The sequence below is a fragment of the Crocodylus siamensis genome, chromosome 10 (assembly GCF_052110815.1).
Source record: "Crocodylus siamensis isolate JL-2025a chromosome 10, ASM5211081v1, whole genome shotgun sequence".
Classification (NCBI taxonomy): Eukaryota; Metazoa; Chordata; order Crocodylia; family Crocodylidae; genus Crocodylus; species Crocodylus siamensis.
In genome coordinates this window covers 13,488,716-13,504,839 of record NC_143404.1, presented here as the reverse complement: position 1 = coordinate 13,504,839, position 16,124 = coordinate 13,488,716, and the positions used below count along the sequence as shown (strand labels likewise).

At 45.4% G+C, this 16,124-nt stretch overlaps 1 protein-coding gene across 3 annotated transcripts in view; it reads right to left on the bottom strand.

The window, feature by feature from the left end:
* The window catches only part of ARHGAP26 (Rho GTPase activating protein 26), a 326,765-nt gene that overhangs the window by 203,299 nt on the left and 107,342 nt on the right, over window positions 1–16,124 (bottom strand). For all 3 annotated transcript variants that reach the window (XR_016438391.1, XM_090020915.1, XM_090020916.1), the window contains exon 11: window positions 12,125–12,203. Coding sequence is in view for 2 of the 3 variants with exons in the window: in XM_090020915.1 (XP_089877041.1) it covers window positions 12,125–12,203 (79 nt within the window). In the remaining variant the exon portion in view is untranslated. The remainder of the gene's footprint in view (window positions 1–12,124; window positions 12,204–16,124) is intronic.

The window sequence follows — 16,124 nt, the reverse complement described above, 5'->3', positions numbered from 1 at the left end:
CATGCACACGGCTGCTAGGCAGCCTGGAGAGCAGCTCCGCACAGGTAATTTGTGGGGAGGGGGAACTGTGGCCCCCATAGTGAGGAAGAGAGGGAGGGAGTTAGGGCAAAGCTGGGGCTGCTGCCCAGCCAGTATGGTACATGGAACCTGGGGCCCAGGGCTATATGCAGCTGCAAGGCCCATGGGGGAAGCAAGATGGAGCTGCAGGTGGCTCATCCAGGGAAGAGGCAGGGGGGCTGGCTTCCCACTACTGTGCACACTCCTGGGGGGAGCATGTGTCCCCCAGATCTGTGCATGATGGGGCAGAGGCAGGGGCATGGTGCCCACTGCAGGCTAAGACTACCCGGTGGCATCAGGAGCTTCCCCACTCCACTGTGCCCTACCGCGCTGGGTCCCACCTGCTGGACTGCAAAGGCCCCAAGGGAAGGACAGCAATACATGGAGCCTGACCCCGCACACACCCCCATAGGCTCTGCTCTGGCCATGCTACCCATGGGGGATGGGGAACTGGGCTCCACTCTGATGCAGCAGCTGCCACGTCCCATGGGCAGCAGCTGGGACACAGGCACTGCTATGGGGGGCAGGGGGCTGCAAATCTGGGTCCCTGGCCCTGTAGCCCTGGTAGCTGGGGGGCCTCTCCAGCAGGGCAGGGTGGTCTGGGAGACTGTGGGTGGGGAGTGAGGGGCACTTGCAGCACAGGGGGCTGTGGGTAGTGAGTGAGCAGTAATTGCAAGGGCAGAGCATGGGCATGGGCATATCAGGGCTGCTCAGCACCACTAAATCAGTGGCAGGAGGGACCGGGGGGGAGGGAGGTGGGGGGCAGAGAAACAGCATGACAACATCCACAGCTGGACCCGTGTCCTGGTAAGCAGAGGGGAAAGGGGGTGCACTGATTTTTCATGATTAAAAACCCCAAATCAAATGTATAGGTACTTAGAATTTATTTTACTATACTGATTGGGGCACTGATAGGCTTCCAAATTGCTTTAAAATTGTAACTATTTCAATAATTACTTTATGTTCAACTGATACACACACACACACACACACACACACACACACACACACACACACACACAGAGTGGTATTTCATTTTAACTGCAGAAAGACATGGATTTTGGGTTTTTAAAAATCAGAGAACTGGTAACTATTAATCAAAATTTGCAATTTTTTAAAAGGGAGAAAACCAGGTTTCCCGGATATCACATACCTCTACACCAACAGAGACGCTTAGTGGTCTATAACTTTTCAGGCTGTGAGTAAGCAGATAGCAGGCTACCAGTATGGTTCAAGGAAAGGGTATCTAGTCAGGCAAGCTGAATAGATACAAAGAGAGAAGGCACAACAGCAGATGCAGAGGTTGTTTCATTTATTTATTATAAGCAACAGCATGGGGAAAGCTCTATTCAGAAGACAGTGGCCAGGAGAAACCAAGAAGCCACAAATGAAAAGGGAAAAAGAAAACCCTACTATAAACACTAAGAAAGGCAATACGGGGTGGGGGGTTGTAGCCGTCTTGGTCTAAGGGCATAGGCAGGCAAGGCCCTTTGGGTGAATCTGATATCTTTTATTAGACCAACTTAAAATAGTGGGGGGAAAAAAAACGTAAGCAAGCTTTCAGGTTTAAAAACCCCTCGGCAGTCTGAGGAAGTGTCTGCAGTTGGTGTGTGCTCTTCCTGGATGGAAGGAAAAGAAGGGAGATAAACACACTCAGACAGGAAGAGCCCAGAGGAACAGAGACAAGACATAAATAACCATTTTTCTCTAAAAGAAGGATCAGACCTTCCCTCAAAAATAAAAAATTCTTGTGAAAGAACTGATTACAGGAGGGTAGGAAAAACTAGTAATGGAAAAGCCATACATGGGGGGAGATAACAGAAATCAAACCAGTCACCAAAACCCTCAAGAGTAGCAGCCCAAGAAATCACGATCCACATCTCTCTCACAGACACCAGCTCATTGAAGAGAAAACAAATGACTGAAGATTTCCCACAACTACTTTCAAAAGGTCATTAAAAAAAACCCAACGGATGAGGGTCAGTGGAGACTACTGAGGGCACAATAACTAAGACTCAGGGAGGTTTGCAGTACATGGGACTCTTAGACACGACTTGCAGGAGAGTCTTCAAGAAGAGCAGACTTTGACACCAACACCGAGCCCAAGCAGCCCTTAGGACTCCACTGTACTTTACAAAAACGTAGCAAGTAAATGGGGCAAGATACGATATCTTGAACAGATACGATATCTTTTATTAGACCAACTGTAGCAAGATGGTCCTTTTTCCCCAAGGAGATTATAGTCAAAGGCAGGGATGCTCAACCTCCAGGCTGCAGCCACTGCATAGGCCGCCAGGGCTCCCAACAGGATAAGAAATTTGGCAGCAGGGGGGCAGTGGCCACCCTTCCCCACCACCAAATTGCTATCTTCGCTCTGCCAACATAGCCAGATCCAGGCCAGGCTACAGCCCCTTCTCTCTGCACGACCAGAATGGGGCCAGCCCATACCCCCTTCCCCCTGCTCTCACCACATAGCCAAATGGGGCTCTGCTGAGCCCACCCCAGGTGCTGGGTCAGGGCCACTGGCCACATCCAGCCCATGAATAAACTGGGCACTGCCCATCTGGCCCACCAAGGAAAAAAGGTTGAGCAGCACTGGTCTAAGGCAAGAGAGATACGGACACACAGATGGGGAAGCAGCTTAACAGTTTTTCCTTCTAGTTAAGCATCCAAGCCAGGAAGCCTTTCAAAAGGAGAAAATGAAGAAGGATATAGGGAGAGCTTTGCAGGTGTTTGCAAAGAGATCTGCACAAAAAAAACGAGTGAGAGTGTGGGAGAGAAGTTCAGTATTAGAGATAGGAGGCAGCCTCTTGAAACAACGTTAGGACAGGCAGGGTGGAAAAAGACCAACAAAAGGGCCTTGGAAGTGAAAACAAACAGCTTATGTTGGATACAACAGAGATTGGAGAGCAACTAAATGTGTCTAGAAAAGGGTGACAGTGCAACATCCTATTTGCTGGCCTTAACAAATGCAATCTTGTCCTGTGTACGTACATTCAGATGCCACTGTGAACACTGGACTGACCAGGCACATCTACATGCCCAGTTAATGCAGCTGAATAAACTCCAGCAAAGTTTGCGCTGGAGTTTATTGTTCCCGGGCACCACATTTACATGTGTACCCGGGACCACAGCACGTTGAGCTGGGGCAAAGCAGTGGCAAGGGGCCCTGGAGGTCAGCCTGCCAGCCCGGGGCTGCTCCAACCTGGCTCCATGGGCTGTGGAGGGGCTGGTTGGAGCATGAGGGTGCTAACAGCACGGAGCTAGCTGGCAGGCATCCCCTGCATGAAGCACCTTCATGCCCCAGCCAGCCCCATCAGCATCTAAGTATGCATTGTGGTAGAGTAAATAACTCTGCTGTAGGACAGTATTTGTGACTGGCAGTACCAACCTACAGCGGGGTTCATTAGTTTACTCCATCCTAATAGCAGCGCACATGGAGATGGTGATGTTTTACTGTGGTGCTAATTAGTTACCTCTGCAGTAAACGTCTCAGGCAGATGCACCCACCAAGACACAAGAGCCTGGATGAAAGTTTTATCTGTGTGGAAGGACAGGATAGGCTGTTTCTTAACATATACTTTCCTGCTTAACATGTCTAAGCAGCAAGACTGAGGCAGCTAGGATGTGAAGACCTGCAGAAGAAGGTGACTGTGACCACAGTTGTTGGAAAAAGTTGAAGGGGGATCAGAAATTTAGGAGAAAAGATTACAAGTTAGCCACACTGAGCTAGGCTGGTGCCAGGACATTTACCAAGAAATGTCAGAGATTTTAGTGCCAGTAAGACAGGTCTGAAGGAGGGAGCTAGATCTGAGAGTCATCCACATACAGATGACAACAGAGTTTGTATTTGAGCATGGGATTACAAGTTTTCTGTGAGGTGAGGGAGAAGAGAATGGGATCAGGACAGAGCATCCCCAGAGGAAGTCAAAGGTGCAAGGAGGAGCACTGACAGACGTGCTGAAGAAACAGGAGGCGAGCCTCAAGACGAGGATGCTACGGTGCCTTGAAATAAGAAAAATACAGTAATGCCGCAGTAGCAGAAGGCTGAGAGGGCACTTTACTCATCATCCTCTAGCTATTGCATCTCATCTTACCCAGCGCTACAGAAGTTCACGAAAAAGCCTTCTATGCTCTTTCTAGGCTCTTTTTCAGAAATCTGCCAAACCAAGCATACCCTAGTGTACTGTAAATGCTCATCTCTCTGGAATTAGACAACTATGATCAACTGTAAATCCATTTTGAGCAACAACAACAAAAAAGTATCTGTTGGAAGTGCTCTTGGAGCAGCCTTCAAAGATTACCTGAATTACTAAACCTTGCAGAGTAGATAAATCTCCCTTCTGCAGCTGGCCTCTTCAGCAAAAAAGGATGACAAGAAGTTGTAGTTTGAAGAGTCCAAGAATATTACACATCTTGGATAACGTTCTCAGATTGGAACACGTGTCACTTTGGCGTGAGGACTGAAGAGAAGTTAACCGGCATTGTAATGAGCTGGCAGAGAACAACCAAGATGACTTGTTCACAGGAAAGCCATCCTCTGCACTCTGGCATTAAAAAAAAAGCTAATGGGAGTTGCAGAGGAGCATCATAGTTGGCAGATAGATAGGAAAAATCCTTATGAATTGTTCCTCAACTCTCAACATCATGGGCAAACTTAGATCAGCTAAAAGCAGTCCACAGTCACATGACACTTAATTGATTACATGAGGTATCCAACTGCCTGCTGGGAGCTGTGAAGACTGAAGACAAATAGGGCACCAGACAGAAGGACATTATACTAAACCTATGTTAATGCCAGAAAGAATGCTTAATAGGAGCAGAAACAGTTGTTGGGTTTTTTTTACCTATCCCCCCCTCCCTTGAACACATCATCGTTTGTAATCCTGAGAACTTCGCAACTTTACTGGCCTGACAGCTTTGGCAAATAAAATCCTCTACGAACCCACATAACCAGCTACAACTCACACAGGCAGCCTAAAAGGAAACTAGTTTTCACAAAACGGTCAGTTGATTAAGTTACATCCCAAGTTTCTTTCATGCAGCCAGCCAGCCATGTGTTAAAAAGCAGTGACCAAACCTGCCCAGGGAATGTTTTTTAGCTTCTAGCAAAAAAAAAAAAAAAAAAAAAAAAAATGTAGCTTACATGCGTGTCTGTCATCCTCTTCATTTTACTTTACCCAGCAAATTTTCAAGTGTTTGTCAAATACACAATAAAGCTGAGACCCAAAACATGTTGGTCCTAAATTAATAGATTTCACTGAAAAATTAACACTGTCGATACGTAATTGTGCTCTTATTAAAAGCAATTTTTAGCCAAAAAATACTGGGGGGAAAAAAAAAGCCAATGAAAAAATTCTACTTGCTCTAACCATTAATGTATTTTAATAGATATCACCCGGGATACAATATGCAAGCAATATCCAAAAGGGAATCATTGCTGATATTATCAATAGCCAGAGTGAGTTAGTTTTTCAACTTCATGTGGCTTTGCTGTTGCTCAAGAAGTAATACTGAGTCTTCAGCACAAGTCACTGACCCCAGTCCTAGTCAAAGGGGAGTTTTAGTGCCCTACCGGTTACTACAGCAATGCGCCTAGTATAAGGACCTATATGGAACATAACACACAAATAACCTCCAGGGAAAAAGAGATCCAATTAATTGAAGTAATCAAACAAATTCAGAGCTTCCAGTTAATTCTGGCGCAGTACTGTGAGGCTGGGAATCTGCATACTTTATATCCAACCATCCGCCCAGCGGTGTGTTAGAGTGCTGTGACTGAAATCCTTCAAGTTAATTTATTTTCTGAATGAGCCAAAATGACAGGAATGCCGAAGTTTAAAGCACTGGATGGAGTTCAAAAGACACATCATTTCCACTGGGAAATTAATCTCTCACCATTTCATATAATTAGATGAGGAAAATGAAACAATTTCAGAAGAGAATTCCCAGCAGCTAAATGTGGGGTGGGGGGAGTGTACTTTGTGTTGGAGGGGAATGCAAGGTTGGGTTTTGCTATAAAACACTAAATTACATTTCCAAGGCCGAAATGTGAAACCAGCTCCAGTGCCACTGAACATCTGTCAGGCAGGGGAAGGAAGTTTGGGCTAGGAGCTAGACTCACAAGTTAGAATTGGAAATTAGATATCCGGAGTTTTTGCATATATTCCTAGGTCTGCTGCAGACCCACTAGATAAACTCTGGTAAGTCACCTACCCTCTTTCGGCCTCAGTTTCACCCTCACTTAAAAAACACCAGTCATATAAAATATCATGAGGCATAGCCAGAGTTTGCGAATCAACTGGAGATCTCCAAGTACAAAGCCCAACAGGTGTAGCGATATTACATATTCTTTTATGGCAATGCTTAGACACAAGAGCTATTACATCTGAGTCTAGTCTCTAGTCCTGCTACTAACAATGGTATAGCATTTCTTGGGAAGCATCTCTCCAAGACCCTGGAGAAAGACCTAACTGAGCACAGCTGGGTAGGTTTCTATTTCCTGTCCTTTCCTTCTATTTCTCCTACCTTTACAAACTCATTGTGCTAATTACGGCAGAAAAAAAAATCAGTTTTCAGGACACAACTCACAAATACTAAACTCAACTTAAAATTAAAAGTACAATCCCCATGCCCACTTTCTTCCTCCAAGTTGCATCTGAAAGCTTTACTGATGCAGACATTATGCTGTAGATAATGATGATTGTATTTCTACCTTGCCTAATGTTGTAAATTGGGTGCAAGGCATGTTTAAAGTAAGCTATGCACCCTTAGTCTCCTTGTCAGAGCAGTGTCCCTCAGCAATTCACAGATCAATCCCTGACCTCTGGTGCCACCCGCAGTCTCCTGACACGGCACCCATTTGGAGAGGCTACAGACCACAGCCACCAAGAGCATGACAGACCAACAAGACAGGGCAGACCTACTGTCTACTCCAATTAAAAATAGCATTAGACGAAGACCTCTACTGAAAGCTCCAGTGCATGATCTTGCAGGGATCTCTCACCTCCCTGCACCAACAGGTTCTGTCAAGGGACCAACCCTGTGAACTCCACAGTACAAACTTGATCGCTTTTCAAAAAAACATGTCAGATGCACGGCCATATCTGTATTTTCTTTCTCGAGCCCGGAGAGAGGTTGAGATTTATTAATGTGGTCATAGCAGATCGCCATGGTAACATGGAAGCCCAGCGACCGAATCCACAGAGCTCAGCTCTCTGCGCCGCTCTGAACAGATGTGAGGGGAGGGTTCTGCAGAAGGGGGCTCAAAAGCAGCTTGTTATCACTGGGTAAACTCTGGGCTTTGAACATCCTCCCTACCCTGCAACAAGCCAGTCTCACATGCAAAAGGAAAGAGAGAGTGAGGCAAAGGAAAAGCAAGGGGGAGAAACAGAAAGAAAAGACAGACAAAGCCCTTTGGGCACTAGGGGAAGCAGCTAAAACGACAAGAGGAAGAAGGGGCTTGCAGTTCACAGGGCATTTCCAATTCAGCTTAATTAAAAAATTCCACCCGTTTTGAAAATTGCTAGAGGCCCCTATAATAACATGGCAGGAGCAGAGAAGAGACCAAAGCAGTGTTCTCTTCATCAGAGCGTACTTTACTTTCAACACTGAAGGGGCGGGGGGAGGCTTTTGGCACCTCTGCTGAAGAAGATGGATTTGAACTGCTGCAGTTTGGATGCGATGAGGAACAGCAGGGAAGTGGCAAGAATGTTTCAGCGCTAAAAACAGAAGAGTTAAAAATAGTTTAAAATGGGGTGGAGGGGACGGAGGGAGGAGTGCAGAGTGCAATGAGCACCCTTGAAAAGAGCAGGGTCAGACTCAGCTGCGAAGGAAGGTAAAGACCGGGACAAAGGAATCCAAATCAACGGGCTTCCTGCCCTGCACAGCGGAAGTCACCGGTGCTCTGCCCCACTGGAAAAAAATAATCAGGTGTGCGCTGCTCACAGGGAGACCCCAACTTTCTTCCAGGCGGCAGGGTCTTGCTGAGAGCTGTTCAGAGCATATGCTCACGTCTCCAGGAGCTGGAGCAGTGGGACAGAGCTACTGCCTGTTCAAAACAGTCCAAGGGCCCAAGTTCACTCGGGAAAAAAAAAAATAAGACAAGAATGCACTCTGTACTGAAAGCCTCCACCATGCCAGCAGCGAACGGGACCGGAGCAGAGTGGAGAGAGGCGCTCCTCTTCCCTTTCCCTGCCCCAGACGGGCAAGCTGCCTCCCTAAGCATGCCAAGCCACTCTTGGCACAGGGAGGGAGATCCCGAGGATTAACCCCAGGATAGCTGGCAAGGTCTCCATGTTGTCACTTTAGGCCGCAGGGCACTTGTGTGTCTCCTCTTCATATGGCAAAGAAGAACACCACTGAGAAGAGAGGGGAACGTCGCCGCTCCTTTAAAAGTGGAACATTACTACATAGTTCCTCTGCTGGAGAGCAGAGCTCTAGTATTTCAGGGCACAAGTGTGATGAGCCCGTTGGTCTCGGCTTGCCACCTAGTGGTCAACAGCACACGTAACAGCTTGCCACACCCATCTTCCTCCATTTTGCATGCGTCTGGTGGACGGCCCCTCCCGCAGCATTACACCCCCTACCTGCCCTTCTTTCCAAGTGCTGCGCGAGTAACATGGCATCCAGCTCACATCGTCTTCGTGACAAAGCCTCCTGTTACGTGCAAGACAGCCTCCTGCAGCATTTGTATAGCCTGTTTCCAGGCTCCGGACAGAGCAAGCTCAAAAGGAATACATCACTCTGCTGAGCAGGCCACTTAAACCCCTGGGAGAATTAAGTGTGCCCCTCATTACCCTTTCCATCTACTGCCTAAGCCCACAGGCAGGCAGACATAAAAGAATATAAGTTTAACAAACAAAAGGGAAAGTGAGTTTTATGGAGCAGAACCATGACTTCACTCAGCAGACTGAGGTGCCATTAACAGGCCTGGTTAAATGACATCAGTAAAAGCTAGGATTGGCTTCCAGGGCTACAAATGTAAAGAGTGAGCGAGAGCAAGCGAACAAACACGAACCACTTATTCTGAGGAAGACAAAATAAAATCAGAGTAGATCTTGCACACATTTAGCTGTGATCCTAGCAAACAGATTCCAGAGAGAGGCTAAGTTATGCTGCCTGTTCCTACGAACATGCTCCTGTGGAGCTGTAGCATCTCCCAGTAATATCAAGCCCTCCATGACCCCTGCAACAGGCCTAGTGGCCTCCTCTCAGCTCCTCTCGACTTCACAGCATTTATAGAGCACTCTGCTACATGCAGGATCAGGCACTAAACAGGATTTATACATGCTTATACATGCACTGGAGTGTCACGTAGGACTGACCTGGAAGGCTCTTTATGATGTTGGGTTCTTGAAAAGACAGATCCAACAATCTCAGAGCAACAATTAGGTTCAAGGGAGCTAGACTGACTTGGTCCAAAGAGGAAAACAATCTTCAGAAGTAGCTCAGTTTAGAATGGCATAAAGCCTATGAGCCTCCATCAGGTCAATCTCAACCACTGATGAACTAGCAAATGGGACCTTCACTTGAATCCTGAATAAAGTGACTGCAAGTGTGCAAAGAAGCCAGCAGATGATCAGAAGAGTAACTTCCCATTGTATTATATGGCCCTACAGTCTCCACTCGCTATTTTGGGTTCTCTCTACCACTCACATTAGCGAACTTCTAGAAGCTTCTCAGAAAGGAACAAGCCTTTCCAACTTTTGCCCATCCAAAGACAAAATGATGCAAATAGACCTGTTTTTATAATTCAATTTGGATACACTACAAGAGAAGGACTGGCATCAACTGACTTGGCAGAACAGAGGAGACAGTTTACAGTATCAACAGAGACAACTCCCATTTGAAATCACACTGAAATATTTTCAAGTGGTCTTTTTACTTGTCTTATTTATAATTTTTTTTTTAAAAGGTCCAATGACTACCAAGAGGGCTCTGCTCAGATCCCATCCATACCATCTTTTTTCTGCTAAGATTACAGGAAGTTTTGTCTTCCTTTACATAAACATCCTTTTCTAACTAAGTGGATAGATAGGCCATGCAATAAATGAATGCTGCTCAGCTAGGATGATGCTTCTCCACACCTAACCTTACATTATGCCACTGGACTACACATTTTCCTTAAAATTATGTTTTTAAAAGCTCAAGTTCCCATGCCTTCCGGAGACTTTTCCGCACATTTTAGCATGCGTTTCTGCGAAGATCATCTCCAGGTGTCTGATCATGAGCGTGTTTTGGAAAAGAATAACAAGGTAGTGCTGACACTGATCTCTCTTCTGGCTGGCATGCTTACTACAGACTTGGCAAGCAAAGCCACAATCTTACTCAAATGCTTATCTTGTTCAGTTCTTTGCCACAAAGCAAACAACCTAATTTGTGCCTCTCTTAATCCCACAACCTACCGCAGTCACTTCTCTGAGCAAACACAAATGTTACCCTTGACTCAGTCTGTGATAAATAAGCACAAACTTGGGAATCTCCCCTCCTCTCAATCAATTCATTTAAATACCAGAACATTGGTCTTTAAATACCAGAACACTGGGGAAGAGCTACCAAATGAGCATGCTGAACATTTTAAAGAAAAGCCAGTGAAACCGCTCTGGAAAAGTATTAAGACTGCCCCCATTTCTATCCCCAAAGTTATATAAACCAAAGGAAACTGACTGCTACAATGAGCTGTGCAAAAATCACAAGACCTACAGATGGAGGTTGTCTCAATCCGACTGTTGCTCTCACTGCTCGGAGGTAAGGCAGCAGTGTGCCAACCTTTTCAATTTGTGACAAGCATCTTGGCTCGCTCCTCACATTCCATGTTTAGTCCTGACTAAACAGCAGCACAGCATTTTCTTCAACAATTGTGCAATGAGTACGATTAAAAAAAAAAAAGATTCAAGCCACTGAGTCCATTTTAGTGTTATTCTCTGAACCGATGAATTTCTACAAGGAATTACAGATGTTATCATGCATATCCTATGTTAAACACTCAAATAAACAAGGATCCTGGAAGCAAGATCTGCTATTTTCTAGAGTAGTAAGTTTCTAAGAGCTTCTTTCAGTATATGCAATACACAGTTCCAGGAGTACGAGGGTTACATTCTTATTTACTGTACGAAGCCAATTTCTGTGAAGCAAGACTTCTATCTGACACCCTTGTGTTGTAAGACAAAACTAAAGGGCCCAATTTTGTACAAGTTCTGGAAGGTATACAGTGGTGGATACAGGACAACATTGAGCATTTTCATCATTAATGCTTTATGATTACAATTCAACATAGTGTTACAGTAGGAGGGAGTGCCAGCACTGGGCATGAAAAGCCAGTTTTAAGTGCCAAAAGGCATTGCATCTCCATAGCAATGATCTTCATAGGTTAATGTGCTAGATTAACGGCTGTCCTAAACCAATGGGCACCCTTGACTAATCTGAACTGTCCAGGATTGCTCATTGGGACCATTTCCAGGGGTAGCACTCCACAAACAGAGACCCAAATCTCTGACAAGAGATGTGTATAGCCCAAAGCCTAATCCCATCACTGAACCCTGAGAGGCGAGCTCTAGTGCCTGTGCCAGACTGATCATTTCAGCAGGTCTAAACCTGAGAGAATGGACCCACTCATGCAGATCCAAATGGCAGGAAGCGTTTGCCACTACACAACTAAAAGGCGCTAACTAGCAGCACAGCACATTCCAGAAAGCTGTGTGTATTACACCCTGTCTTTTCCTCCTTTGGTCTCTTTTGCTGTATTTTCCTGTTAATACAATGCAACAGCACAGGAGCATGTTTGTGCTGGCATTGCCCGCATTTTTCCTCCTCTCCTTGGAAAGAGATGCAGCCAGCACCTTTGAGCAATCCAAGCACAGGAGATAGAGCATTACCTCACATATTTAGCCAAAGGATTAATAGAGTCGCTTGTGAAAACCAGAGCTGGAGCTGCCCCATGCATACAGTTCTCACAGAGACTGGCAGACCCAGCACAACATGCTGCACCACAGCAAACGTTTGCCCGAAGCTATGAAAAGAGTCTCTAGATTTTTCTCCATCAATTATGTATTAATATCCCTCTTACCGGTTCTCGGCCATCCATAGCCTCCATCCAAAGCCGTCGGTCCTCTTCAGAAAGCGCCTGCATAGTGATCACACCAGGCCTAAAGAGGAGGAGGAAATGTCACAGTGAGTGAATGCCAGGGGTTCAGACAAATATCAATTTTACTGGTGAACCAAAGCGAAGGAGAACATAAGTTTAGCACAAGGATCCAGAAAAGACCCTTGTTACTCTGGATACTGGAACAAATAAGGAACATTAACCCTCAAAGAACTGTACTGTTGCCGCCGCACACACTTTTATTCCCCCTTCTTTTGAAAGCAGGAGAACCACCACAACTTGGGATTGAACAAACAGGATAGCACATGCCCCCAAATTTATTGAATGCTTCCAGAAAGCAAAAGTACAAGTAGATTTAAATACTGAATACAAAGACACTCCCACACTGGCACATCCAAAGACAAAAATCACACAAGAACTGCAGCAGCAAGGTAGTAACTTCACTGAAATAAAGCTTCAATGAAACTTGTACTCTGAATTATAAGACGTGTCCTTGAGTCTTCCAGAGCTACAAATACTACCCAAGCTATCCTACCACACTACCCAGGCCTGGATTTAAAAAAAAAAGTTAGTGTGTTAGTGTATTATATATATATATAAAATAATCAGCGTGAACTAGACTTTCATTTCCCTGGAAGCATTCATACCTAGAAACTATAACATATGACAACAGTGTTGCACTGACATTGGTTAGACTCCACTGAAGAATACTCACATCAAGAGCTCAATGAGCCAGGAATCACTGGGGGCCCTGAACAGAACGTGCCTAAGAGCTCATGTTTCTTAGCAGGGCAGGTCAACCTGTGGCTAGTGTATACCCACTCTCTGGGGGCCAGCTGCTAATTTACACTGCAATCTGAAAATATGTACTACTAATGAATTACTAGTACTAATAGTTAACTGTTTTTCATAAGTGCATTACACATATGGGGCTCCCTGCCCTCCTTTCAGAGCCTCGGAAACAGCCCTAAGTGAACCCAATTCCACAGTGTCAGAGAACAAGGACAAGCCAAGAACACAATCACATCTGCAGGCTGTCAGTGTGGGCCCTTATCCACTAGCCTCTGTGACACCTACATCATTTAAGACTACTGACCCCTTTACAGAGTTTAGGCTCAGCAATTTAATATGATCCACAAGTGCCACAACAGCCCCTTACACAGATAACAGGACATAGTGTGCCCCAGGGCTCAGCCGCAACTCTGCCTTGAGAAATGTGCTGTCAAGACCAGGCAAAGACAAAGTGATTTATAGGGGTGTGTCACGAAGAGCAATTAAACCAGGTGTAATAAATGTGGCTTTTAACTGAGTTCAAGAATTGCTGTGTCTCTCCTAAAATCGGCAACTGCAAACAAACTGAAGTTATCCCAGTCACAGTCAAACTTGTAAATCTGCATCTGGATCCCAATTCAGTGTCCTGATGTTTCCAAAGAATATCACTGAATCAGAGTCACATGCTGCCTCATTGGGATTCAAAACAAGTAAACACAGAGTCTAACTACTCTGCTGTTTTCCTAAAGGCAGGATACAGGGCACAGGCTTCATTGAGTTAGATGTCTGAGACAGCCTGTGGGTTGGCATTTTTTTTTATTAATCCCTTTGCAGACCATTTTCAGATGTGTTAGTAGAGAACTACAGTCGCTTTATATGAGCAAAACGTATAGCTTCCCTGACAACAGGGAAAGTAAAGAGCAAGCAACAATAAGAGGCTCACAAGGGACTGAATGCAATCAAATGTTTGTTAGATCCTTCCTTGCAGGGATTGTTGGGTGTTTTTCAGCTATCAAAAGCATTTACACAGAGGGCTTCTGACACAGGAGTTTCCCTACATGGCAAACAAGGCAGTCCCAGAAGAGCAGCAAAAGCACTATCTGAAGGATCACTGCTCTCTGTGGCATACTGTGGCTCACAGAGCAAAAAGAGAATGAGCACTTTGACTTATCTGGCTGCTGCTGCTGAGCATTCAGCAGAAAATGTATCCTACTTTTGCTATTAAATTCCCTGCACAAGATGAACGCCGTGAGAACCTGAGGTTTCAGCATGCAGTGCTCACAGATGATTACATGGGAGAATGAAAGCTGCAATAATGATCACTAGGACAGCTGTTGGCCCCTTGGTAGAAGCCCAGCCTTGGTTAACAAGCGGAAACGTTAACAAGAACTTTCATTATAGACTAATTAGTTTTGCCCCCTTTGCTACTGCCTTTGTGGAACTTATAGCCAAGGAACAAACCAACTTCTAAACCCTTGACATTGCCAATAGACCACTAGCTCATGTGGGAATACTGCATACACAAGGCAGCCTAACACAATTTAACCAGTACAAGAAACAGTATGTTCAGGCTTGCAACAAACCCACGTCCAAATAAACCAGACATAATGCGTTTGATCTTTGCTAATCCCCCGGGTGAGTCAGTCATTACTCACAAACTTTGTGGTTTGGAAGTTTACCTGTTTCTAAATGAAAGAGGAAACTGCTTAAAACTTCATCTCACTTGGGGAAAAAGAAAAAACCTGGAAATACAATCCAAATGGTTTCTAAAACCAAGAACAAAGCTCTGTAGCTAGTGCAGAGGCAACAGGGTTTGAAAGATGCTGAGTGGGTAGCAGATGGTTAATCAGTGATAGTATTTATTAAGTAGTGACACAAACTTTTTTCTCTGAAACATGGGTAGCAACTGAAGTGTACCAACCTTTCCCTTGAGAAAGAGATCATATTCAAACCTGTCACTAAACAACAGCTTAATTCTAAGTGTAAGGCAAGAAGGTACTATGGGTATAAACACCCGAGTAAAGAAAACATTATCCTCACCAAGGTACACGAGAGAGACAGAGAGAAATTAAATGCGAGGATCTCAGGCTCTTAGATGGGCAAGATACAAAAAATGACCTGAAATTTTTTGTTCATGGCAAACTTGAGTATAGGCCCAAAAGAGGTTAACAAGGTCTCATAATCGAGCCACTCCGTGTTCTCTCATTCACAGGATCAGAAGTGATACAAGGATGCTTGTTCTTCCTCGACGGAGATAACACCACTTCGGGCTTCACTTAAAATAAAGTAAGGCTGCATTTTAACAGCATGAGAGAGGTGTTATGAAAGTGAATTTATCTTCTGCTTCCATTTCAAATAGATTTGCATTTCCTTCCACATAACTCATCTGCTGAAACATACATTGTATTGCTCTTTGTTGAATTGACGTGTTGGTTGTGATGCATTTAAGTGCCCTATATGTTACTACCACGTGTATTATTTATTCGTATACACCAGGGGTGCTTGACCTCCGGACTGAAAAACATATGTGGTCTGCAGAGCCCACAGGGCTCCCCACGGCTCAAAAAATTGGGGGGGGGGGGGGGGGGGGGGGAGCAGTGATAACCTCCCCCCTCCCCACCAAATTCCCAAGACTGGTGGTGCAGGACAGAGGCCAAGCCACACCCCTTTTCACCTATGTAATCATATTGGAGCCAGGCCACACACCCACCCACCACGTGGTCAGATTAAGCCTGGGCCAATCTCTACCCCCATCCAGCCACATCAGGACGAGGCCACGCCCCCTTCTTCATCCCACAGCCAGGCCATGCCCCTTTGCCATGGCACAGCCTGATTGGAGCTAGACCTCTCCCCAACCCTTCCCCTCCCCGCTTCCCCACAACTGGATCAGGCCCCTTTCTCTTTGCCCTCTCCATATGGCCTGCGGACAGACTGGAGTACAGCCCATCTGTCCCACAGGGCAAAAAGGCTGGGCACCACTGGTATACACCAACACCAAGGTAAAGGTTTTTACAGAACAGTGCCAAGACAAGGTTGCTGCCCAAATAGCTCCCAGCTGAGAGCAGTAACTCCACTGAGCTATGCCCACATATAGCTGTAGGCTCATTGTTTCCATGAACCATTATAAAGTTAGTAGTTTCCAAGAGTAGTCAGTAAGGTTTAGAGACTGCAATTTTGGATGCTCACTCTAAAA